This window comes from Sminthopsis crassicaudata, chromosome 1 (assembly GCF_048593235.1).
Source record: "Sminthopsis crassicaudata isolate SCR6 chromosome 1, ASM4859323v1, whole genome shotgun sequence".
In the NCBI taxonomy this organism is placed as follows: domain Eukaryota; kingdom Metazoa; phylum Chordata; class Mammalia; order Dasyuromorphia; family Dasyuridae; genus Sminthopsis; species Sminthopsis crassicaudata.
In genome coordinates this window covers 388,902,053-388,925,141 of record NC_133617.1, presented here as the reverse complement: position 1 = coordinate 388,925,141, position 23,089 = coordinate 388,902,053, and the positions used below count along the sequence as shown (strand labels likewise).

General features: G+C 40.3%; 1 protein-coding gene across 4 annotated transcripts in view; it reads right to left on the bottom strand.

Moving 5' to 3' along the window:
- ZNF598 (zinc finger protein 598, E3 ubiquitin ligase) overlaps positions 1–11,982 on the bottom strand; it is a 35,535-nt gene extending 23,553 nt beyond the window's left edge. For 2 of the 4 annotated variants that reach the window (XM_074279551.1, XM_074279552.1), the window contains exons 1-3: positions 11,709–11,980; positions 1,548–1,660; positions 787–916 (exon numbers count right to left, since the gene is read on the bottom strand). In XM_074279551.1, the coding sequence (XP_074135652.1) occupies positions 787–916; positions 1,548–1,660; positions 11,709–11,939 (474 nt within the window). In that variant the 5' untranslated portion in view covers positions 11,940–11,980. Of the gene's footprint in view, positions 1–786; positions 917–1,547; positions 1,661–11,708 lie in introns of all 4 variants that reach the window. The other 2 variants (XR_012484429.1, XM_074279553.1) reach the window with 2 other exon arrangements.
- Between the last annotated feature and the right edge of the window lie 11,107 nt (positions 11,983–23,089).

The window sequence follows — 23,089 nt, the reverse complement described above, 5'->3', positions numbered from 1 at the left end:
ACATTACTGTTAGCACTTCCCTAAAGCACTTAAGATCTATTTTGTATTACATTTGGGATATTCTACTCAAGTACAAACCAAATCAATAACCATTATTTAAGAGCCTATGATGTAACAGGAACTGTACTAGGGGCCAGAGATCCAAAGACAGAAATTAAACAATCTTTGACCTTCACAAACTAAGATTGCATCAGAGAAGACAAGACACACATATTATATATAGATGTATACAAAATAAATGATATGGCCAGCAGCCAGAATGAAGAGGAAAAGTCTTATAAAAGAGAGATTGTTTGTACTGAGATTTGAAGAAAATTAAGGATAACTTAAACCTAATTTTTATGGATAACTTTCATCTTTATATAACTCATTTCTAAATATATTTCTTCTTACTGTTAACACAAAGAAAGTCAATCTTTTTAACAGAAAAAAATCCCAAGTAACACATCAAAAATTTATAACCATAGTCTCCCACCTCTGCAAAGAAAATAGGGAGATTCACATTCTCGACTCTTCTGCAAGTTTAAGTTTGGACATTAGTCACAAAGCATTCAGTCCCGCTTACTACCTTGTATCAGCTTTGGTAAATCTATTTCCTCTGGCCTTAGCTTCTCAAAAGCAAAATGATGCCACTGTAGATCCTTTGCCAGTCACACAAGGTGGCTCTTGAAACCATGTTCAATCATACTACCTTTTTGCAGTTATCAAAGGAGAACTCCCTTGACTTGTTTTCAAGGGCATTCTCCTCTTTTCCCTCCAGGCCCAGCCTATATTGTCCCTACTCACCTTTAGGTGTTTCACACACAGCTTACAGCAGAAAAGCTCATGCTGCTTCCTCATGTGCTGTTCTAAGTCAACAAAGAGGCTGAAAGGTCGCTGTTCTGGACATAGGGGACATTCATGTTGGAGCAACTTCCTAAAATGAAAACCAGCACCTCTGTCACTAGTTTTACTAACCCTAAGTAAGAAATAGGGGGTGTGAAGAGAAGGATTAAAAGGAAAGAAGGGAAAGTTGCTTTATACAGGTCACCATAACAATGTCATAATAATTTAGACTGAAGTCAACGGAACTAGAAGAGACCTTAAAGATCATCTAGTCTAGTCCTCTTGCTTTTAGAAATGGGGAATCTTAAATGTCTGCACAGATGCAGATAAAGTCCTCATTGTGTTCAAGACAAGGGGGCATCTAGAATAGGCTTGGAAGTTGCCCTTTATTATTTGAGGACATGATCTGGGTTTTAGTTAAGTGAGGATAAAATATTTTTTTAAAAGGCACTTATTGCTTTCCTTAATACAGATGAAAGAGTTAGGAGTCAAGGAAGCTTGGATTTTAGCCCCAACTCTGCCACTGTCACTTTGGGAAAGCTGCATATCCTATCAATTCCTCAGTTCTTTTATCTGTGCAATGTTACACAATCTTTCTATCTCACAGGATCATAGATTAAGAGAAAGTGAAAGTAAATATAGATATGATTTGAAATTTATAAAATGTCATAAAATAGGAAGGACTTTAGAAATTCTAAAGGAGCAAGGAATTTTTGTCTCACCTGTATAAAGCATAAACCTTTCCATCAGCAAAATAGATGTCATATTTTTTTTCGTACTGCAACTGGTGAATCGGAATTGTTGCAAATGCTGGAAGCTTCTTTCCAAAGACCACCTGAAAACCACACAACATCAAGATTACAAAAAAGGATTGAGATGGACAGTTCACTGTGTTAGGTGGCCTGCAGTCATTCGTGCATTTAACTCAGTCTCTGCTTATAGAGCAGCAGGGCTCAAGATAGTCATGCTGCCCATTCAGAGGGGCAACCCACTCCAGGGGAGAAGGGTGAGGCCTGCAGTAGCTCCACCTGTCCCCACCCAGGACAGATTTCTGAGCAGAGCTATGAGGGTATGCACAGTTAGACCATCAAGGCAGGCAAACTCTGAACTTTAGAGGCCTGAAACATCCTTTGAGAAGGCTGAGATCCAGTTAAGAATCTGGGGTTACAGGACTGAAGACTGCCAAGTCCCAAGGTGCCTGATTTCAGGATTTGTATGAAGTGAGCTTTAATTCCTAGCCAAATTTAATTCATTTTAAGTCAGAGGTGAGATTGAACCCTAACATAGATCTCCTTACCTAGAATGGCGCAAGTCACACAACCATTCCTCCATGACAGTGAGGGGAAAGGATCAGCAGATCTTGCCAAAGGAGCTTCCTCTTGGCATAAAAAAAATGACAATGCCACTCCTGAGTGGCATTCTCTTCCAAGCTCAGCCATTCAATAATGCCTCCTCTCAAAGAACCACCTGCCTTGAAGGCCTTAAAGGCCATGTTAACAAATCTGAACAATTTCCTACAGACACTAAAACCAGAAAGCTGGTTTCAAAATCCACCTCAGAGACTTCCTAACTTAACCACTTTCAACAAGTAATTTAACTTCCCAAAGCCCTCAAGTTTCCTCAATCTGTAATTGGTCAACTTTCATTTATTAAGCACCTCTGTCTATGCCAGGCACTGTATTAAACACGGAAGATAGACAAAAATGAAACAATCTCTCAGGGAATTTATCTGGGGAGACAATATGTCTTACATACAGTTCCAAAGTAATTGAGAGATAGAGGCACTAAAGACAAAGGAATCAGGAAAGGGTTCTGAAAAAAAGTGGTCTCAGGGCAGCTAGGTGGTACAGTAGATAGGTCCTCCTGACTCCAGAGCCTGCACTCAAATTCAAATCCAAGCACATCCACTTACTAGCTGTAAGTTCTTGTGCAAATCACTTAACACAGATTGCCAAGGAAGGAAGAGCTGGTTCTTGACCCGAATTTTGAAAGAAAAGGCAGAGAATATATTTTTCAGGCCTGAGGGACAGGACAGATAATGCAAAGGGCAAAATGGCAGGCAATGGCAGGAGTAGAAAGCAGGCCAGTCCAAAAAGCGGAATAACATCTAATAAAGCTGGGACCCACACTATCAAGGGCTTTAAAAATGCCAAATAGAGGAATTTAAATCTGACCCTGAAGGAGTAACAAGTAAAAGTAGGGAAATGACCTGGTCAGATTTATGCCTTAGGACATAAGAACCATGGCTCAGGGAGGGTACAATAATCCAGGAGACAGGAGGTCAGTACCTAAATTAGAAGTAGTGACCATGTTAAATTGAAAGAAGAGAATAGATATAAGAGATTTTATGGAGCTAAATATAAAGGAAGACTAAGAAAATGACTGGTTATGTAGAGTAAAGAAGTGAAGTCCAAGGATGTGAAACAGGACAAAAGGAAGGATGAGAATAGTCTCAAAAGAAAATAGAAGGCTAGGTGAAGTGTGGATTTGAGGACAAAGGGAAGAAACTGTCTTGGACATATTGAGTATTGAGAAGCTGTTAAGCCAGTTCAAAATGTTCAACAAAGCTATTCAGTTGGTGAGGAAGGGACTGGAGCTAAGAAAAACGTGTGGAGCACTTAGATCTGAGTCATAACTGAACTGACAGTCCTTCATTATCTAGGACCACCTCAAAAAGGGAGATAGGTGTGATACTCTGCAAGTGAATTGGACTGAAGTGAAGGAGTCACCAGCCTCACTCTCTCCTGCAGACACATCTGGTCCCAGTAGCCAAATATCGGATCAGTATGACTGGAGATGGCTCTCAACTGAACTGATAAGAGCTGAAGTCACTGAGAGGATAGTTGAGAGTCTAGAAGACAGCCTGAGATGGAATCTTAAGATATGCCCAGAGTTCTTCAAGCAGGAGACAGATGATAAGCTAGCAAAGAGGTCACAAAAGTAGAAAGTGAATCAAGAGGCAACTGTGTCCCTTAGACTCAGAGAAAGTGTTCCACAGAATGCTGTAGAAAGGTCAAGAAGGATGAAGCCTGGTAATGGACATCAGAATTTGCTAATAACTTGAAGAGGCCAATTTTGAGCTGAGTGTCAGTCAAAAGAAAGGGCTAAGAGGTGAGAGGAAAGAAAATGTATACTACTATTATAACTATTAGTATTTTAATCTACAGAATGGAAATAGCAGTAACTACATCAGAGTTGTTTTAAGGATTAAACAAAATAATACACAGAATTCCTAGTAAATCTTAAAAGGATTCTCTAATTCTTAGTTGCTATAGGTAAAAGTGAAGCCCCTAAATTTCAGAGCCTGAGAATGAACGGAACAGAAGTGGTTCATCAGTAAAATTAATCTGGCAACAGAGTAAACAAGATGAGCCCTGGAGTGAGTGGAGCAAGTGATGAGAAAGTGAGGGGTTTTCATTCATTATGCTTATACTCAGGCAAAAACTATTTGCATTTGAATTATCAGAGACACCAATGAAAACAATGATCAAAATTAATTTGATTAACTAATCCCATTTCTTGCCCCTTCCCTACCCCAATCTGTGAATGCTTCCCATTTCACCTTCTCAGCAGTAATCCCCTCCTCATAGGCTCACTAATCCATGAGAGGCCTCCAAGACTGACCTCCAAAGAGCAGTCAGATAGAAACACTTTTGGTTTTTCCCTTGAATCTCAAAGTAGGCATTTTGCTTTCAAAGTATCACAAAAGGATAAACACACCAACTCCATAGGTATTTTAAATGCACAATTACCAAATTTACCAATTCAAATGACTAATAGAAGAAACTGAAAATTAACCACTTTCCAGCAGTTCCCTAATCATCCACATTCTTTACATTCTTATTAAAGTTCCCCGGGGCTATCCTTCCACTCATCTCCCGAGGCCATACAGAATTCCTAGGAACTAAAGTTCACACCAATCGTTATTCAAATGTAGGGATTCACAGATCTTCATAATCCCAGAGTGCAACAACCCAGTACATACAGAATAGAGATCTCCTGGAGGTGGTATCTTATTCAGCTAAAATACTATACACCAAGGCCCTGCCAGGCACAGGACAGCCTCTTACCTTGTACCTTACTGATTACTCCCCTATTTCTTACCCCCCCTTCATTCCTAATCTTGAGTTTCCCAAGAGTTCAGGCCTGGATCCTCTGCCCTTCTTTCTGTACTTTCAGTTGATTCCCAGGGCTATCACTAGTTGTCTCCAACTTCTAGATAGATACTTCTGACTGAAGTATCGTTCTGGTTCCAACATCACCTCTGGACTCTGGACCCTTGGATTTTTTTTTTTCCTGTCAAAACTTTAACATTTGGGTATCCTGTTATTATCTCAAATTAGGCATATTAAAATCTGAAGAATTGACCAAATGACCTTTAAGGCCCCTTCCAATTCTTATTCAAGATTTTTGTTCTCATTTTCCTCTCTAAGCCATCTATGAGCTAAGGAATGCAGATTAATCTTAATAGCAGTAAAACAAAATCAGGAGACTGAATATTTTAGAGGTAAAATCACAGACCATATTCCAAAATTTTAAATGCACCTTTGTCATAGAATAAGCTACAACTTCCTTCAATTAGCATGCAAAATGGAGATGTGACTGTTTGTGGTAGGCTGAGCTCCTATAGACCAAGAAGCACATCTTTCTGAAGTCAATCAACACTACAGGCACCCAGGTTAAGGGGAAGAACAAAAGTGAAGGGCTAAGCAGCTTTGCTCAATTAATGGTGATGACTACTGATGCCTTTACCATTAAAAAAAGACATCTCCTTCCTCCTAATTTCTGGTCCCTAATTCATCTATTTCCTCGATCCTACCCACCAGCCATTGTCAATTCAGTCTAAAAAAAAAAAAAAAAAAAAAAAAAAAAAAAAAAAAAAGAGGGCATCTTCTACTTGCTCTTCAGAATCACCATCATTCAATTCAAATGGTATTTCTCCCCAGAAATGTGTCCAGTATGCTTTAGTCTTATATAGCTCCTATCTCCCCAAGATACTTAGCCTAGGGCAGGACCATAATAGACATTCAGTACATATTTGTTGATTGAAATGATGACACAGTTTAAAAATAGGGCTCTCATACCATATCCACCAAAATATTTATAGCACCACTGTTTGTAGTAATAAAGAATTGAAAATACAGGAGATGCCTATCAACTGGGTAAAGGAAGTATGATAACTAAAAACAAAACAAAACAAAAAAAGACCCATTGGCACAATTATACAATAATCAAAGAAAAAATGTCCATCCTGGAGTGATAGAAGGAGAGGAAAGTAGAAGAGCTCTTACAAAAAAACAAAAACACCTCCCAATTCAAATATGTTGTACAGAATTTATCAATAATTACAATAAAAAAAAAATTGGTCATGGAATAATATATATATATATATATATATATATAGACAATCTAAAGAATTAGGCTTGTGGCCCAAAATACCACACCTAGCAAAACTAACCATAATATTGAACCAAAAAAATAAAATAAAATAAAAATGGACATTTAATTCACAGATTTTCAGAAGTTTGAGCTTAATATAAAATTTCACAAAGAAAAACCAACATCAAAAACTAATTTCATGGGATTCAATAAGGAAAAATTGTTTTAAGTTTTTTACATGGAAATGTAAACCATATGTTTAAGATTGACAGCAGCAATAGAGTAATTCAAAAGAAAGACTGGGGCAGAGATGAGCATGATCTGACTAAAAAGAAAAACTGCCTAGGAAAAAGTAAAAATAGTAATTATGCTATAAGAATGAGGTACAGAGGAAGAAATGATACAGAGGCATTATCCAGGGGAGAAGGATTGGCAATTCTGAAAAGCCATTCACATTGGGAATGGGTCAAATAGGGAACAATACTATAATGAAATAAGGGGGGTAGGAAATAGGATAATGTGAGCTAGAAGGGAGTGTAGATTTATGACAGTGGGACAAGGTGTGTACATTAATGGAAAAGGAATAAAGAGGGAGAGAAAAATTAGGTGTAAAATATGGGGAAGAGAAGGGTGTTTAAATTAACATAAATTGATAAATATGCCTACATTTAACTGTAGTCAGCTGGGGATGGAAGTGGGGAATGAAAGGGGAAAAAAGAATAAAGTAAAAAGCTGCACAGCAGAGAACAAAAGAATAGATCTAAAAGAAGCAAAAAAAATGATCTCTTTTATTATTACAAATGCTTTTTTGAAATGGAAGTTTATTCTTACATATTTGGAATCCTCCCTGATGTTCTGCTGGGCACAAGACAATGTTTTGTTTGTTTTTATTTTCTCTTTTTGTGTCTTTCTTTTTTTATTGTTTTTTTCTTCTTCAGTATCTAATTTTAAATAAATGGTTAAAAAAAAAAAAAAAAAAGGAAACATTGTACATGTGCTATAAGAAACAAATATGAAGGGGGCAGCTGGGTGGTGTAGTGGATAATGTCAGTGGATCCCTGAAGTCAGGAGGATCCGAGTTCAAATGTGGTCTCAGACACTTAATACTTCAAAAAAAAAAAAAAAAAAAAAAAAAAAAAAAAAAAAAGGAAAAAGAAAAAAGAAAGAAAAAAAATGATGAATAAAGAAAAACATGGAAAACTATACGAAGAATTTTGAAATTAAGCAAAACTTGAAAAACAATATAAATGACAGCAACAATGTAAAGAATAAAAACAAGAAACTAAATGCTATGAAAATAATGAACAAGCATGGCCCCAAAAGAACTATCAGAAGACACTTATCCTTACTTCTTTGCAGAGATAGAAAGCTATGGATGATGAACACTGCATAATAGACTTTTTCAATGTGCTAGTTTTGCTCAACATTTTTATTGTTATTTGCTATAAAGAATTGTTCTCTTGGAGGGATTGGGGACGAGGAAACAGGAAAAATTAGAGTTGTAAACAACAGAGTGTAGACAAGAGGAACAGAGTGTAAACAAGAGGAACAGAGAAGCACTCAAAATTCTGATTTGGAACTAGAACTTTAATAAAGAAAAACATTTTCTCATGGCTAAGGCATATATTCACTAGAAAAATAATTTAAATAGCAGATTTCTGGGTAATCACAAAGTCTGCCTCACAAAGATCATCAGATTATGAAATTTAATATGATCACAAAAAAAGCATACAAATGGATTTTATATGTAAGGAATTCTTTCACTGGAAAAAACTACAATAGAAAAAAACACTCCTTTCTTACAACTTTCAATTCCCATCCAGATATATTTAGACCTTATAAACAACACTGAGGCCATTAGTCTCACCTTTAGTCTTTAAGATAAATACCACCGGAAGAGTTCTTCATTCCAATCTCCCATATTAATGTAGGAGCAGAGAGGAGGGTCAAGAAAAATATCTGAAATTCTTAGTTCCTGAATTATGGTCTCTAACTTCTAAGATTCTATTCTTTCTCTCTGCATTTTAATATTGTCCACTGGACACCGAGAAGCTAATCATCCAAAACCAGGCATTTTTAGACCTCTTTCTCTCCTTCGATCATCTCAGTAATAAATTCTTCCCGCCCCTCCCCCCTCCCCTTTAAACTTGTAATCGGCTTACCTAAGAAAGTAGCTGAGGTGGTAAAAATAACTGATTTAAATTTAACTCTGTTTTGGTCATCATGAATAAAAGAACCTACTTTGTACTGAAACCTCAGAGATGCTGAAGATGTTGACCAAAAATCATCTTGAAATCTGACCATTTTTTCAAATAAATGAACATCTGGTGCCATCAGTATCCTTTGATTAGAGATCGAAAAGGCCCAAGCTCAATGGAGTGGCATGAATAACTACAAAAGAAACTTCACTAAAGCAGGAGTACTCACATGATACCCCTATATTTTGATAAGGAAAATAAATGGCCCAGAAAGTGGAGTTCATCAAAGCTGCAATTTGGAGGGGGGGGAAAAAAAAAAACAAAAAACAAAAAACAAAAAACCTAGCCAACTAAAGAACAGAGAGGACAGAAGTAGAACAGAGAGATCAAAACTAACCAAAATGACAAGCACAAACAACTGCAGTGTTTGGGGGCGGGGTGGGGGAAGGGAGAAAGCAGAGGAAGAGTTTCATATAAAGCACAAAATTGATAGGTTCTATTGAAAGTTGAGGATTAAAATGAAGCTACTTAGTGGTGGCACCATTATTCAAACATCTACTTGCTACAAAGATTAGAAGATCCAGTAAAAATAGGAAAACTTCTCAAGCTAACTGCATACTTTGTGTCCATCCTCCCCCACCCCCAACCTCACATGCTGACACACAAAAGTTTGTACAATACAGTAACATGAACAATTATTGGATACAACATACAGAACAAGAAAATACAAATTTTCTGTGATACCATCCCCCAAACATGGAAAATTCCGCATTTGAAAATCCTGGCCTTTGCCAGCCAGCAAAGGAACTCTCCCACATTGTTGCCACCCCCCCTTAAACATCCATGTTAGGTCTTGCCTCAAACAGACTTCCCTAGTCAAAAGTCCCTTTCTTCCTATAAGATCCAGCTCAGGTCCCACCCTCCTTCTCTTTCACCTTCCTAAAAGTTATCTCTCCTGCCTCAAATTTCTCCTAGCTCTTTGCCTGCTCCTATCCTTTCTCTGCATCTATCGCTCTCCCTCACAACATATTATCTTTCAATTCTACAAGACTATAAACTTTTGGAGACAAGGTCTATAGCGTACTCATCTATCATAACCTGAGCACAGCAGAGAACTTTGCACACAGCAGAAATTCATATGTTGTTTTTACCAGGAAGCAGAGCCAGATTGGAAAAGGAAGAAATGATCATTCTATGCTAGCAAGTACAATTCATTGCTATCTCCCACAGAACAGCTTCTAAAGTTCCCAAAGAGTCATCTATAATCTTTATACTATCTGTATAAAATTATTTATCCCCACATCATCTTTCCAAGTAGCTGCTGGACATCTCTACTTAAGATATCCCACAGTCAACTCGAAAATCTGAATGCCCCAAAGAGAACTCTTCTCTCTTCCCTCCTAACTCCCCTATTTCTGAAAAGGGCGCCTCTTTTTCCGTGATCCAATTTCACAGCCTCAGAGACATCTTCAAACCACTCAGCCCCAGGTGCTAAGTATTGTACATTCCACCTCCTTGATTTCTCAGAAATCAGCTTTTTCCTCTACTACTGCCACTTCACCTGGACTACTAACTGGTTTCCCTGACTTTTCTCTCTTTAATCCATCCTCAAGCAACAGCCAAATGTATATTCCTAAAGTACAAGTGTGACCGTATCACTCCTCCCTGTTAAAGGACACAGCAGCCTTCTTTTGGTATTTAGGATAAAATACAAACTCTTTAGCCCATAAAGCCCTTCTGATTCGTTCTGGCTCATTTTTCTAGAAAAGCTGATAGACACAGACACAAAACTTCTGCCAAATCAGCCTTCTTGCTATTCACTAGTTAGTACATTCTACCTTCCTACTTCGGCGCCTCCCTCTTCACCTATGATTTATGGACTCCTAGCTCCCCCAAAAGAGCATGTTCCTGGTTCCCCGAGTCGTTAAATGACAGCTCGATTCTCCATTTATCATGGAAAAATCTTGTATTTACTTATCTGTGAACAGGCTGTAGCCTAATAGTATAACGTAAGCTCCTAGAGGGCATCGAATATTCCACTGGTGCCCGCACAGATCCTGACGCAGAGGGGCTGGCTTACTGCTGGGCACAGTCTTAGTGAAGACTCACACCCAGGACTTCCTCTTTTGCTTCTCCTTCAAAGAGTTCCCACGTTAAAACAACCCCCCCCCATCTGCCTTACTTTGCCGAAGAGAAAGATCCGGCTGACCAGCTAGCACTCACGCAAAGCGCCCCATTAATAACTGGGAGGGACTTCACCACACCAGAAGTAAAGTATTTTAAAGAACAGTAAAAGAGGGAGATCAAATAAGTTCCTTTCTTTCTTTCTTAGAATCCGCACACCACAGTCATACTGTAAAAAACTGAGAAACTGAAACTCGTCATCACTCTGTACCGCGCAGTCCGAGCAAGTCCAGACAAAGTAAATAATGTCTCCACTGAACTCGGAAACCGGGCGAGGGAGCAAAAAACTCACCATGCTTTACATTTATATAGTCCCTTTCGTCAGGACCCTCAAAGCATTTCCGCCCCTCAATTATTCTTTCAACACCTACTTCAGATAGATCAGATTAACTTTCAGTCCACCCCACAGTACTGTAGAAAAAAAAATTCAATCTCCCACAAATTAAGTAATTTAATTTGCCCAAGGTCACACCTGATGACCTAGAAGTGGGAGCAGATTAGAAATTCACAAATTCTAAATCCCGCCCCCACATCTAGATCACTTCGGACGGGGTCCTCCTCCCCTGCTCCGTCTTTATCTCCGCCGCGGAGGAAAAAGGAAGCTCCGAACAGTTGGGTCCATTCCTTTTTCTGCATTAATTTTCCCTTCTCCCTTGCACAACCGGGATGCTGCTCCTCCTCCTCCTGGGAGCGGCGAACTCCCTCCCTCCGTCCCTCACGCCCAACGAGTCTATTCTTCTCGTCCCCTCCCCAAAGCAGAGAGAAAAGCCCACTCGCTGTTCGCTCCTTCTCACGCACCCGCCTCACCTTCTTTAACTTTTCCGTCAGTCTCTTTGCCCCAAGCCCGCCAACCAAACTTGGAGACCGCGTCCAGCCCCACGCCGAAGGTCCCGCGGGCCACCAGCCCCGCCCGGCTCTCCCCGTCCAGTCCCGACCGGCTCAGCCGGCACCGGCCGGGACCACACTTTGCTCGGCCGGGCTCAGCGAGAGCATACTTCGCCGGCGCGGCCCTGAGAAGGGAAATGGGGAGGGGGTGTCCTCTCGGATCCCGTCCCCGCCCCCCGCGGGCCGGCTGGGCTGGCGGGCTCCGGGCCGCCCCGGGCCGGCCGGGCCCCCGCTCACCTGGCGCAGCTCCTCGCGGCACACGGCGCAGTAGCGCTGCTCGCACAGGACTCGCATCTTGGTGGAGCAGCGGAAGCACACCGGGTGGTCGCACTTGCCCAGCGCCGTGGCCTCCAGTTCTCCGCAGCACAGAACGCAACTCCCGCCGCCCCGCTCCGGAGGGGCGGCCGCCGCCGCGGCCCGAGACCTCCCGGGCCTCCCCGGCGCCGCGCTGCCCGCCGAGGCCGCCATGGTCCCGGAACGGGCGCGTCGGGCGGCGCCGCGCGGCCTCCGTCCCTGTTCCGTTCTGTCCCGTCCCGTCCCGCCCCGCCTGGTCCCGCCTTCTCCGCGTCGACGTCACCTCCCTCCTAGCAACCACGCCGCCCGGCGGAACTGTGCACTGCCCCTTCCGGCTGCCAGCGAGGCGCCGACTAGAGCGGCTCCGAAGCCACGAAATACTTAGGCTCCGTCTCCACCCCTCCCTCCAGCCGCCTGAAGCCCCGCCCCTCGCACGTGTCCCCGCCCCGCCCGGGGGACTGCGGGGCAGGGGAGCTGCTCTGCGTGACCTCAGCCTCTGTGACCCTAGCCCGCATGACCTCAGGCCCCATGTTCCCAGAGCCCACGTCCTCAGTCCCAACAATCCTAATCTCCACAACCCCAAACCCCACATCTCTAGTCCCCAATACCGTACAATCCCATCCCCATGTCACCAAACTCCCATTGTCCCTGTCTAACTAGTCCCGGCGTCGCTATAATCCCCTTGTAGTCCTAGTCCCTCAGCCCGCCCAGTACCAGTCCCAAGTCACCAGTCCCTCACAGTCCGACCCCGGGCCTTACGTCACTAGTCCCATCAGACAGCCGCAGCCCCCCGTGATCCCGCTCCCCACAGCCCCGTGTCCCTAGTCTTCCGCTTCTCACATTCCCGGTCCCCTCAAACCTCACTTCCCGGGCTCCAGTCCCTACTATCCACGATTCTAGTTCTACATCCCAAGTTCTCGAAACCACGCCCTCCCACAAGTACCATTCCCCACAGCCTGTGCCCCTCCTCAAGCCTCAGGCCCGCACTGAGGCGACTCGGGGATGGGACTGAGGGACAGGAACTTAAATCCGAGCATAAAGGAGTACAAATCTCCAAGCAAAAGCTTCCGCCTTACAAAACCTCCACCCAATGCTGAAGATGCATACAAGGAAACTAGAGAGGGATGGGAGAGGGGAGAGATGAAAGTATCCATCATGGTAACTTTGTAGAGGTGTGCAGGAGAGGGAGGAATGGAGCCTGGGAGGGATGAAGAGATGGATAACCAGGCGGCTCCCTTAAAATGGAGCTACTGGAAGAACCAAGCAACATGGTGCTTTGTGGGTATCTCCAGTGTCAGCCAGGGCTGGAGAAATTTCAGGGGGCATTGTAAAAAGTCAGGGGGAGTCTCAGGAGGAATAAAAACTAGCTGGGAGAGAGAGAGAGAGAGAGAGAGAGAGAGAGAGAGAGAGAGAGAGAGAGAGAGAGAGAGAGAGAGAGAGAGAGAGAGAGAGAGAGAGAGAGAGAGAGAGAGAGAGGAGAGAGAGAGACAGAGAGAGACAGAGAGAGAGAGAGAGAGAGAGGAGAGAGAGAGACAGAGAGAGAGAGAGAGAGAGAGAGAGAGAGAGAGAGAGAGAGAGAGAGAGAGAGAGAGAGAGAGAGAGAGAGAGACAGAGAGAGAGAGAGACAGACAGACAGACAGACAGACAGACACAGACACAGACACAGACACAAAGAGAGAGACCTACAATCCTCTAGCTCCAAATTGGCTACTTCTAATACTGTTAAATTTAAAATTCAAAACTCAAATTCTCAGGGGTCTCAAATTCATTCATCTTAGGCAAACATTAAGGAGGACTTCTGAGGAAGGGAACCATCCTGAGAACAGAAGTGTGACAGCTGATGTCAGCTAGATTCCAGAATTTGTAGGAAATTGACAAAGGTAGTCTTGGACCACCCTGAGAACAGTGGAAAGGACCATCTGGGAGAAGGAAGAGGAAAAGAAATGAAAAGGCCTCCTCTTTGGGAGCAGCTGGACAGGGGTCAGTCACCTTTTCTGAGCACTGATGTGACTTCTTGGCTTGCTGTCCTGAGAATCCACAGCTTTCTCCACCCTTGATCATTATCTTTCAAGAAGGAATGATCCAGATTGATTTTTTCCAGTAGGATTTGTGGATCTCTTCCTGAGATGAAATGGAAATCAATCCCATCCCCCAGGTTCTGTCTTGTAGCTAGTGCAGAGGAATTGTACAGTTTTATTTTGGTTTCACAAATTAGCAGGAGATAAAAATCTGAAGGCAGAGTCTCCTTCCAGAAACAGGGACATTCTCTGGACTAGCAAGAAAAAAAGATACATTTCCTTCATGTATCGGGAAGCTCTAAGAAGAATTACATCTTGGGTCTAAGGTCAAAGTTCCTCATCTGAATTCACATCTTTTTGAATGAGGTCCTAAGATCTCAGATTTGGCAAATTCAAATGACTCTAGCCTTGGAAAGTGTGAAGGAAGGGTTTTAATTGAATTTAGGAAAAGTGGGATCAAAGCAGCATTTGGAAAGAGACTCTTCAGTGTACAATGGGGAAAAGAAGGGAGTCAAGGACAAATCTTTTTAATGATTTTTTTTTTTAATCAAGGAGCTTTTCAAAGAGATGAATCTTATTTTCTTCCAATGCTCAGCCTAAGATTAGGCCTTGAAGTTTTCTCCAACCAGTACCAGAGCAAGACATGCTCAGAATTGAGAAGTCAACCTGATTTATTTTGGATCCCTCAGTTTCCCCTTCATCTTTCTTCTTCATACACACACCTGGGGTACCTGATTGAGCAGTTCACCCTGTGTAACTGCTCACCCTGTGTAGGGATGATAGGATAGGAATATGCTTCTTTGTTTCCACATCTTGGAGGACTTGAATAACCTTATTTCTTCTACCACAGGATCTCCCTAGGAAATTCAATTTAACTAGTAATTAAGGCTTTCAAGATGGAGGAGGCAATCAGGTGGCACAGTGAATAGAACATAAGGTCTGGAGTCAGGATAGACCTGAGTTCAAATCCAGCACCAAGTACTTAATCATATGACTCTGAGCAAGTCACTTAATCCTATTTGCCTTAGTTTCCTCACTTGTAAAATGATTTGAAGAAGGAAATGGCAAACCACTCCAGTAACTTTGCCAAGAAAACTCCAAATAAGGCGATGAAGAATCAGAAGCACCTAAAAAAGTAACTAAACTAAGACAAATAGATGTGGGATGGGTGGGAGGTTCTATTCTCCTCCCTCCACCTTTCCAGATTTCTTGTACCTTATGCCTCACTCCCCTACTCTGTGACACTGGCTTTTTGGTTATTTTCTGCATAAGACTCCACTCACTGAACATTTTCATTGGCTATTCTCCATGTCTGGAATGTTTGCCCTTATTTCTGTCTCCTGTCTTCACTGACTTTCTTCAAGTCCTATATAAAATACCTTCCTTTCCCCTTTAATTTGAGAATCTTCCCTTTGTTGATTATTTTCCTGTTATCCTGTATGTAACTGTTTGCATGTTGTGAGCATCTTGATCAGAGACTGTCTTCTACCTTTCTTTGCACACTCAGCACTTAACACATAGTATCAGGCACACTGTAAATGTTTAATGTTTATTGACTGACTTAATAAATGCTTATTGGTAGCTTAGGTGTTAGGAACTTTTCCCAATTTGTGTTTCAAAAGGATGATGATTGAATTTAAAATTTTCTTCTAAAAATAAACTCCCTAAAGCTGAAGAAAAGGAAACCACTAGGACTTTAGGAATCATTATATTACTCCTGGGCTTAAAATAGGCTAATTATTTAATGGAGTCAGTCAATAGAACTTACAATCTAATGGGGGAGATAACATGAAAATATGTACAAAGAAGCTAAACATAGGGTAAATAGGAATAACCAACTAAAGTAAGAGACCTATACTGATATTGTGTTTAATGTGATGAATCTGGAATCACTAGTTTGCTACTGTTTAGTAGAAATGTTCATATAGCATTTCTTTTGCATTTAAACTGACTTTGCTTGCCTATAGAAAATATATTAAGCTATTTGTATATTTGTTTTATATCTTTGAAATGAATATTTCTTTGTAAAAGCTAAGAAAAAAAAAGGTGAAAGAGGAGAATCTGGAAAGACTTCCTGTAGAAGACTAGAATATAGAACTTGAAGGAAGCCAGGGAAGTCATATGACAGAGAAAAGGACAGAGCTCCAAGTGATGCCAAAAACAATTCTAGAAGATGGAGTATCTTGTGCAAAGAATAGCCAGACCATTGTTACTAGATCACAGAATATATGGCAGAATTTAAGGTGTAAGAAGATTGACAAAGTGGGAGGAGGCAAGTGATGAAGGGTTTTGATGTCATATTTGATTCTGGGGGTGATAGGGAGGTATTGAAATTTCTTGAGTAAGACAGGTGACATGATCAGATCTGTGAGTAAGGAAGACCACTTTGACCATTGAGTGGAGGATGAACTGAAGTAGGGAGAGACTTAAGACAGACAAATCCATCAACAGGCTATTGTAGTAAGTCTAATGTGAAATAAGGGCCTGACTCTTAATAACATTAGTTATTTAATATCTGTCCTATGTATAGCTCCTTTGTACATATTTATTTTCACATTATCTGCTCTATTTGATTGTGAGCCTCTCTTGACTGACTCCATTAAATAATTTATGTTAGCCTAGAAATAATACAATGACCCTTAAAGGTGACAGTTTTGGAGGAGAGAAGATATGTATAGGAGAGATGCTATGAAAATAAAATCAATATACTTTAGCAACAGATTGGATGCTCAGCGTAAGAGACAGTGAAGAGTAAAAAATGATACCTAATTTTGCAAGCTTAGAAGATTTAAGAAGATGGCGATGTCTTGGAAAATAATGGGAAAGTGAGGAAGAGAAAAGGATTTAAAGAGAAAGACGTATTCAGCCATGGTCATTTTGAGTTTAAGGTGTCTATAGGACATTCAGTATAATGGGCAACTGGAGATTCCAGACTAAAGATCTACAAAGAGGTTATGGCTGAACAAGTGACTTGAGACTATCTGCAGAAATATGATAATTGAATCCATGAGAGCTGATGAAATCACTAAGTGAAGAAGTATAAGAAAAGAGGACTCAGGTCAAAGCTTAAGGGACCATGGGTAGTGAATATGACCTTCATGAAGATCCTAAGAGAATAAGGAGTGATTATACAGACAGGAGGAAAACCAAGAGAAAGCAGTGACACAAAAATTTAGAAAAAGGCATCAAGGAGAAGAGTATTGTCAAAGGCTGCAGAGAGGTTAAGGAGGAGGAGAATTAAGAAAAAGCCATTGGATTTCACAACTTAAAAAGATTTGACAACTAGGAGATCTTTGGTAACCTTGGAGAGATCAGTTTTAGTTGAATCATGAGGATGGAAGCCAGGGTGTAAAAAGTCAAGGACAGAGTAAAAGGAGAGGGAATGGAGGAATCCATTATAAAGAATCTTCTCAAAGAGTTTAAGGAGAAGAAATATGGAACTGAGAATAGATAGATCAAGTGAGGCTTTTTTGAGGGTGAAGAAGATATGGGCATGTTTGTAGACAGTGTAGAATAGAAGATACTGTAGACAGTATCTAGAAGACCTATATAGAGACTGAAGATAAGTAAGGAAATAGAGTTCATAGAGTGGGCAATTTACTAGAGAAGAAGTGATGGAAGTGATGGAATGGTATCACTTATGTGTGTAAAGAGGTTAGATTTGACAAGAAAAAGGACCACTTCTTCATGTACCACAGGAGATATGTGAGGGGATGGTGACAGAAGGTATCTGGATGATATGAGATAAGGAGAAAGAAAAAAGAGGGAACTCTCAGAGAACAGATCCAATTTTTTTTTTCATTAAAAGATGAGGCATGGTTCTTAGTTGAGAGAAATGGGAAAGAGTAGTTATAGAAGATCCGAAGGATGAAAGGTTTAGAAGAAATACTGTAGTAAGGTAATGAGTTAAATAGGGAAGTATAAAAGTTTTGCCTTGTAGCAGTAAGGACTCATTTGAAGTTAAATGACATAAATTTGTATTGGACTCAATCAGCACAGTTTCATGACTTTCTTTTCCTCCATTTAGTAGCACAGCTGTAGGAGAAAATCAATAAATTTTAAGTACTTACTATGTTCCAAGTACTGTGTTAAGTACTCTAAAGTGAGGACAATGGAAGTGCTCTATGTCTAAGGCTTGCCAGGGCAAGAATAGTGATAATTTATAAAGGGACAAGGGATTGAAGAGAAGAAGCACTGTACTGGTGCATCAAGGGGTTGAGATATATAAAGAATGAGGATATAGTTAATTCAGGGATGATGGCATAAGACAGAAGAATGTGATTTGAACAAAGAAGTGTTTCACTTTGGAAGGAAGAGGGAGAGGTAGAACCACAACAGATGATAGTGATCAGGTAAGGAAGTTTTAGGGTTCATGATCTTGGAAGTGGTACATTTTTACATGATGGTAAAATCAAGGGCATATGTATCTTTGTATATCTTATTGAGGTAAGGTAGAAGAGTAAGTCAGGAGAAATTAATAAGATGATGAACTTGGAGAATAGTTGTTAGGAGAATCAAAATATATACTGAAGTCCCTAGTATGAGGCTAGAAGTTGGGGAGGAGAGAAAAATAGTGATCTAGGCTCTGAACTCATTGAGAAAGGAATGATAGTATCTTGGAGATCAGAAGGCAAGAGTTACCAGAATTTTGAATTCTAGATTATGGATTATGTATTAAGTGAACATCAAAATAATATCAAAATATTAAGTAGATATATATTAAGTGAACATCAAAATAAGAAATGTTATTAATCATTTTGGAAGGGAGAGAATCTAAAAGTAGTAATAGAGGGCAAGAAGTATTCTAACTGCTCCTCCTAGCCAATGAGGTGGAAAAATAAATGAAAGTGCAGTCAGTTCTGGAAAAGGTGGCAAGGGAGAGTATAGGAAAGAAGTGAGGTCTTAGTGAGAGCCATAAAATGTAAGGAGTGGAAAAAGAAAAAAAAACAGGCATTCTCAAGAGCACAGTGGAAAGAGTGAGTAGCTTTAGGGAGGATTGAAGGAAAGGGGGTAAATAATTAAAGAAATAAAAATAAAGGATCATGCAGTAGAGAATGTGGTTTGAATGATGATGTATAGCGGTTCAAAATCATTGAGATAGAGAAGGTATGATTGGAAAATTTGGTAAGGGAAATTTTTAGATACTCAATATTCATTGGGTTGTGGTCTCAGGGTGGAGTCTTGTAAAGCTTTGGGCAGTTCAGATAAGGTAAACCAGTACTTGGAATAGAAGAAATTGTTTCTTGCTTTTAAAGAAAGGAGATTAGGCTGAAAATTTGATGGAAGGGTGCTTCTTTCCACACCACAAGGGCAAGATACTGGCATAATAGAATGATAGAGAAAATATACTTGAGGCTATGATGGAATGATTAGAACTGTGCTTTCATTTCACCATAGCAGCAGGGGACTGGTACATTGGAATGACACTTCTCCTCTGGGGGTTGCTGGACATCAGACAGGAGTTGTACCAATTGTTACACTTGTACACGGCAAGTTATATTAATAAGGTAGATGATATATACAAGAAAAATGGTAGCACAATGACAAATGTGTAATTGCAAAGATGTTCAGACAAACTGCTATGAGAAATGGAGGAGCCAGTGTTTCACTAGCATCTTGAAAGATAGGAAGGATTTCAAATTCCTTATCTTTAAAATGAGAGGGCTAAACAAGGTGATTGCTAATGTTCCCTTTCTTCAACTTTTAAGTCTGATGATAATGGATCTCTACTTGATGATAGATGACTTGTAGGTAAGGGCATAAGGGAAGACTTCATGGAAAAGTAGCACCAGAGATGGACCTTGATGGGGCAGAGGAATTTCAACAGACTGAAATGAGAAGTGGGTGAGTCTTTTCCAAACGTGAGTCATTGTCATGAGAGATACTATGAAAAAAGGTATGAATTAAGATGAAATTAAGGGATAATGAGTTCAGTTTGACTGCAACAGAGAACAACTAAAAAAGTATAACATTTTGGAATGGTAGATTGGAGCCAGGTTATAGAGGGCTTCCAAAGCAAAATAAAATAGTCTGGGCAGAATAGGTCCTTTTTTCATTATGAATGGGAAGATATATAGATAAGATTAGTAAAAATGATTGGTGTAATTTTAGGCATAGCTCCTGAATACCAAAGGAATTGTATCATCATCTATATGCATTTTTATCCAGCTTACTAATGATTAGTGTATTCAAAGTTTCCCAAGATCTGCTTGTCCTTATTTGATCCATTTGTGAAGAGCTCTAAATCTCTGTTCACCTAGATGTGAAAAAAGAACTATCCCAGGTTACTGTGAAACACTTAGAATCAGCATTTATAAATGAAACTGGAAGGAATACAAACAAAACAGAATGGAAAAGGTCAGTCGACATTTCTATAATAAATTATTGTCTTCATTAATGACAGTTAAACCTGTCACATCTGTATTCTAACATCTAAGCCCCAATGTATTACATGAAGAAGTGAAAATTATTTTAAATCAAAGACAGAATAGATGGACCAGATCAAATACAAACGGAAGAAATAAGATCAGATTCTAACAAGGCCCTTCACAAACTATCTTTGATCTACCATTCCAGTTTTATGCTATACCACACCCTTTTAGAAATTCTATTATGGGCAGGACTAGTTTCCTGGGACCAGAATGTGTATTGCTTCATACCTCAGGATCAAAACAAAGTTTGAGAAATGAGTTAATACACATCTCCTTGAATCCTTTTTATGTACACATATACAGTTGGAACAATATAAATAAAGATGTGAAGCCCTGAAATACCAAAGTACACTAGAAAACTGATTGGAATAAAAAGTTTGTTAGACCACAGAAAGTCACTGAAGACTTTTTTTTTTTTTTTTTTTTGAGCAGGGTGGTGGCAGTCAGATCCTGGCATCAGGAAGATGTTTTGGCAATTGTGTGTGAAGGATAACTAGAAGAAGGTGGAGACTGGAGACTAGGAAACTAATTAGAAAACTATTATAATAGCATAGCCCAGGGGAGAGGTGAGAAGGTATTGAATTTAGTGGTTTTAGTGTAGTAGGAATGAGGGCATGGAGGAAAGAGGTATCTGGCAGGCGAAAAGGATAGAATTTGGCAACTGATTATATGTGAGAAATGAGGAAAAGGGAGAAGTCAAGAATGACTCTGAGGTTTTAGGTTTGAGTAAAGGAAAAGATGCCTGGGCCTACAGAAATAGAACCATTTGGAAGAAGCCACAGGTCTTTGGAAGATCATGAATTTGATTTTTTAAAATAGGTTTTTATGTTTCAAAATACATGCAAAGATAGTTTTCAACATCCACCCTTGTAAAAGCTAGGGTTCCAAATTTTTCTCCCCCCACCCTTCATCTCCCCCTTCCCTAGACAACAAATAATCCAATATAGGTTACACATGTGAAATGAATTTGATTTTAAACATAGTTTAAGGTGCCTGGTGGGGATATCCAGCAGACAAAATGTAAATTTGATAATGGATATCAGGATACAGGTCAGAACTGAAGACATGGAGTTAGGAATCATCTATATAGATTGATCATCCACCTTATTTGAACCAGAGATTGTAATGTTCTTCTCTAGAATATAAAGTCCTCTGGGAGCAGGTTTCTTGAGGAGCTTCTGGAGGTAGCCTTCCTTTCAATTCAGTTCAATAATCACCTCAAATGCAGCGAGGAGTTAAAGTCCAGATCCTTTATTGTCTCCTTCAAAATAGCCCTGTTAGCATTCTTAGAGGTCTAGCTCTCTCCTTGGTTCCAAGAGGTCTTGCTGCTAGTACTTTGTCTCTTCCAGCTTCAGCTTCTGGCTCTCTCTGAATCCAAAGCCTCCATCCAGCACAAAGGTGGAATTCTTCCGCTTTCTTTTGATTTATAACATAAGGTGGTCATGACCTCCCTGACTTCTCAAGGAGGTGAGAACCCCAAAAAAGAATGTGATCACACCTTCCCTGACTACTCAAAAAAGGAGTGAAAACACCTTTAAAAGGATGTGGTCACATCCTCCCTGACATCTCAGGAAGGGAGATGAAAATACCAAAGGAAATGGGAAGTCAAATCAGATTAGTGGGTTTCTGAAGACACTTGAAACAGGTATAACTAATATCAACATGGGAGGTATTACACATAATTACATAAATTACATAAGCACATGGTAACATAACACAGGCTAGTAGTGATGTAACAAATAACATGAATCAACATGAGGAATTATACATGTCCATAAGTCCTAGAAATAGTCCAAAAGAAATCCATTGTCCATTAGTTCATGTGCCAGGAATCCAATAATTCCTGCAAGTTTTGAAGTCCTGCAATAGTCTCATCTTGTGTTAGAGAATCCAATGATTCCTGATGGTTTTCAAGCCCTGCAACAATCTTTATCAACAATTTTTCATCTCAAGGAATCCAATGATTCCTGCTGGTTTTCAAGTCCTGCAACAGTCTTGTCTTGTGTTAGGGAATCCAATGATTCCTGAAGATTTTGTTCTTAGGCCTTCTCCTTTGTTTTCAGATTTTTCTCTTTTTCTGTCTCTCTCTAATGGACAAGGCGAATACAGCTTGTTGGCACCCATCTGATTCCCATCTGTGGAGATACAAGCAAACCCTCTCTCCCAGGCAGTTAACCTATCTACTCCTTTCTATTTACCACTTTTGGGATTTCTCCTCATTACCTGGCAATTATACAGTACAAACAGCTTCAATATAACCTGTATTCTCCCCAATTGTAATCCCTTTCTGCTATCTGATTGCTTTTTGGCTGATAGATCATATCAGAATCTTGACCTTCTAAAGACTTTCTGGGTGTAAACTCAGCTGCCATCATGCCCCACCTGTCTTTTGTATGATATCTTGGAGCTGGGCCCTGCCTCTCCTTTCCCTGGGCCAATCTATATTCTGAGGCTCAGTGGAAGCCCTTGTGGCATTTTGGACATAGGATTTTAGGTCTTCTCTCTGCCTGTGTTCTCACTCTATCTCCATATCTCCACTGGGCTCTCAGATGTTCTATTTTTCCACACTGAAAATATCAACAACTCTCTCTAGAAGTCCATTGCCAAGAGGGACCCTGTCTTCCCATGTTCATCATAGTCTGTGTATAATAAGCATTTGTGCCCACTGCAGCACAGCGTCTTATGATCTCCTCTAAAGCATCCTTATGTAGTCCCCATATAATTCTTCTGCAAACCTCATTAGCATTTTCCTTAGCCAGATATCTAGTCACTATTTCTGTAGCTGCATTTTCTCCAAGGTTCTTGTGACAGGAGTTTGCAAACGTCCTACAAAATCTGCAAAGGGTTCATTGGGACCTTGCTCTATTTTTGTGAA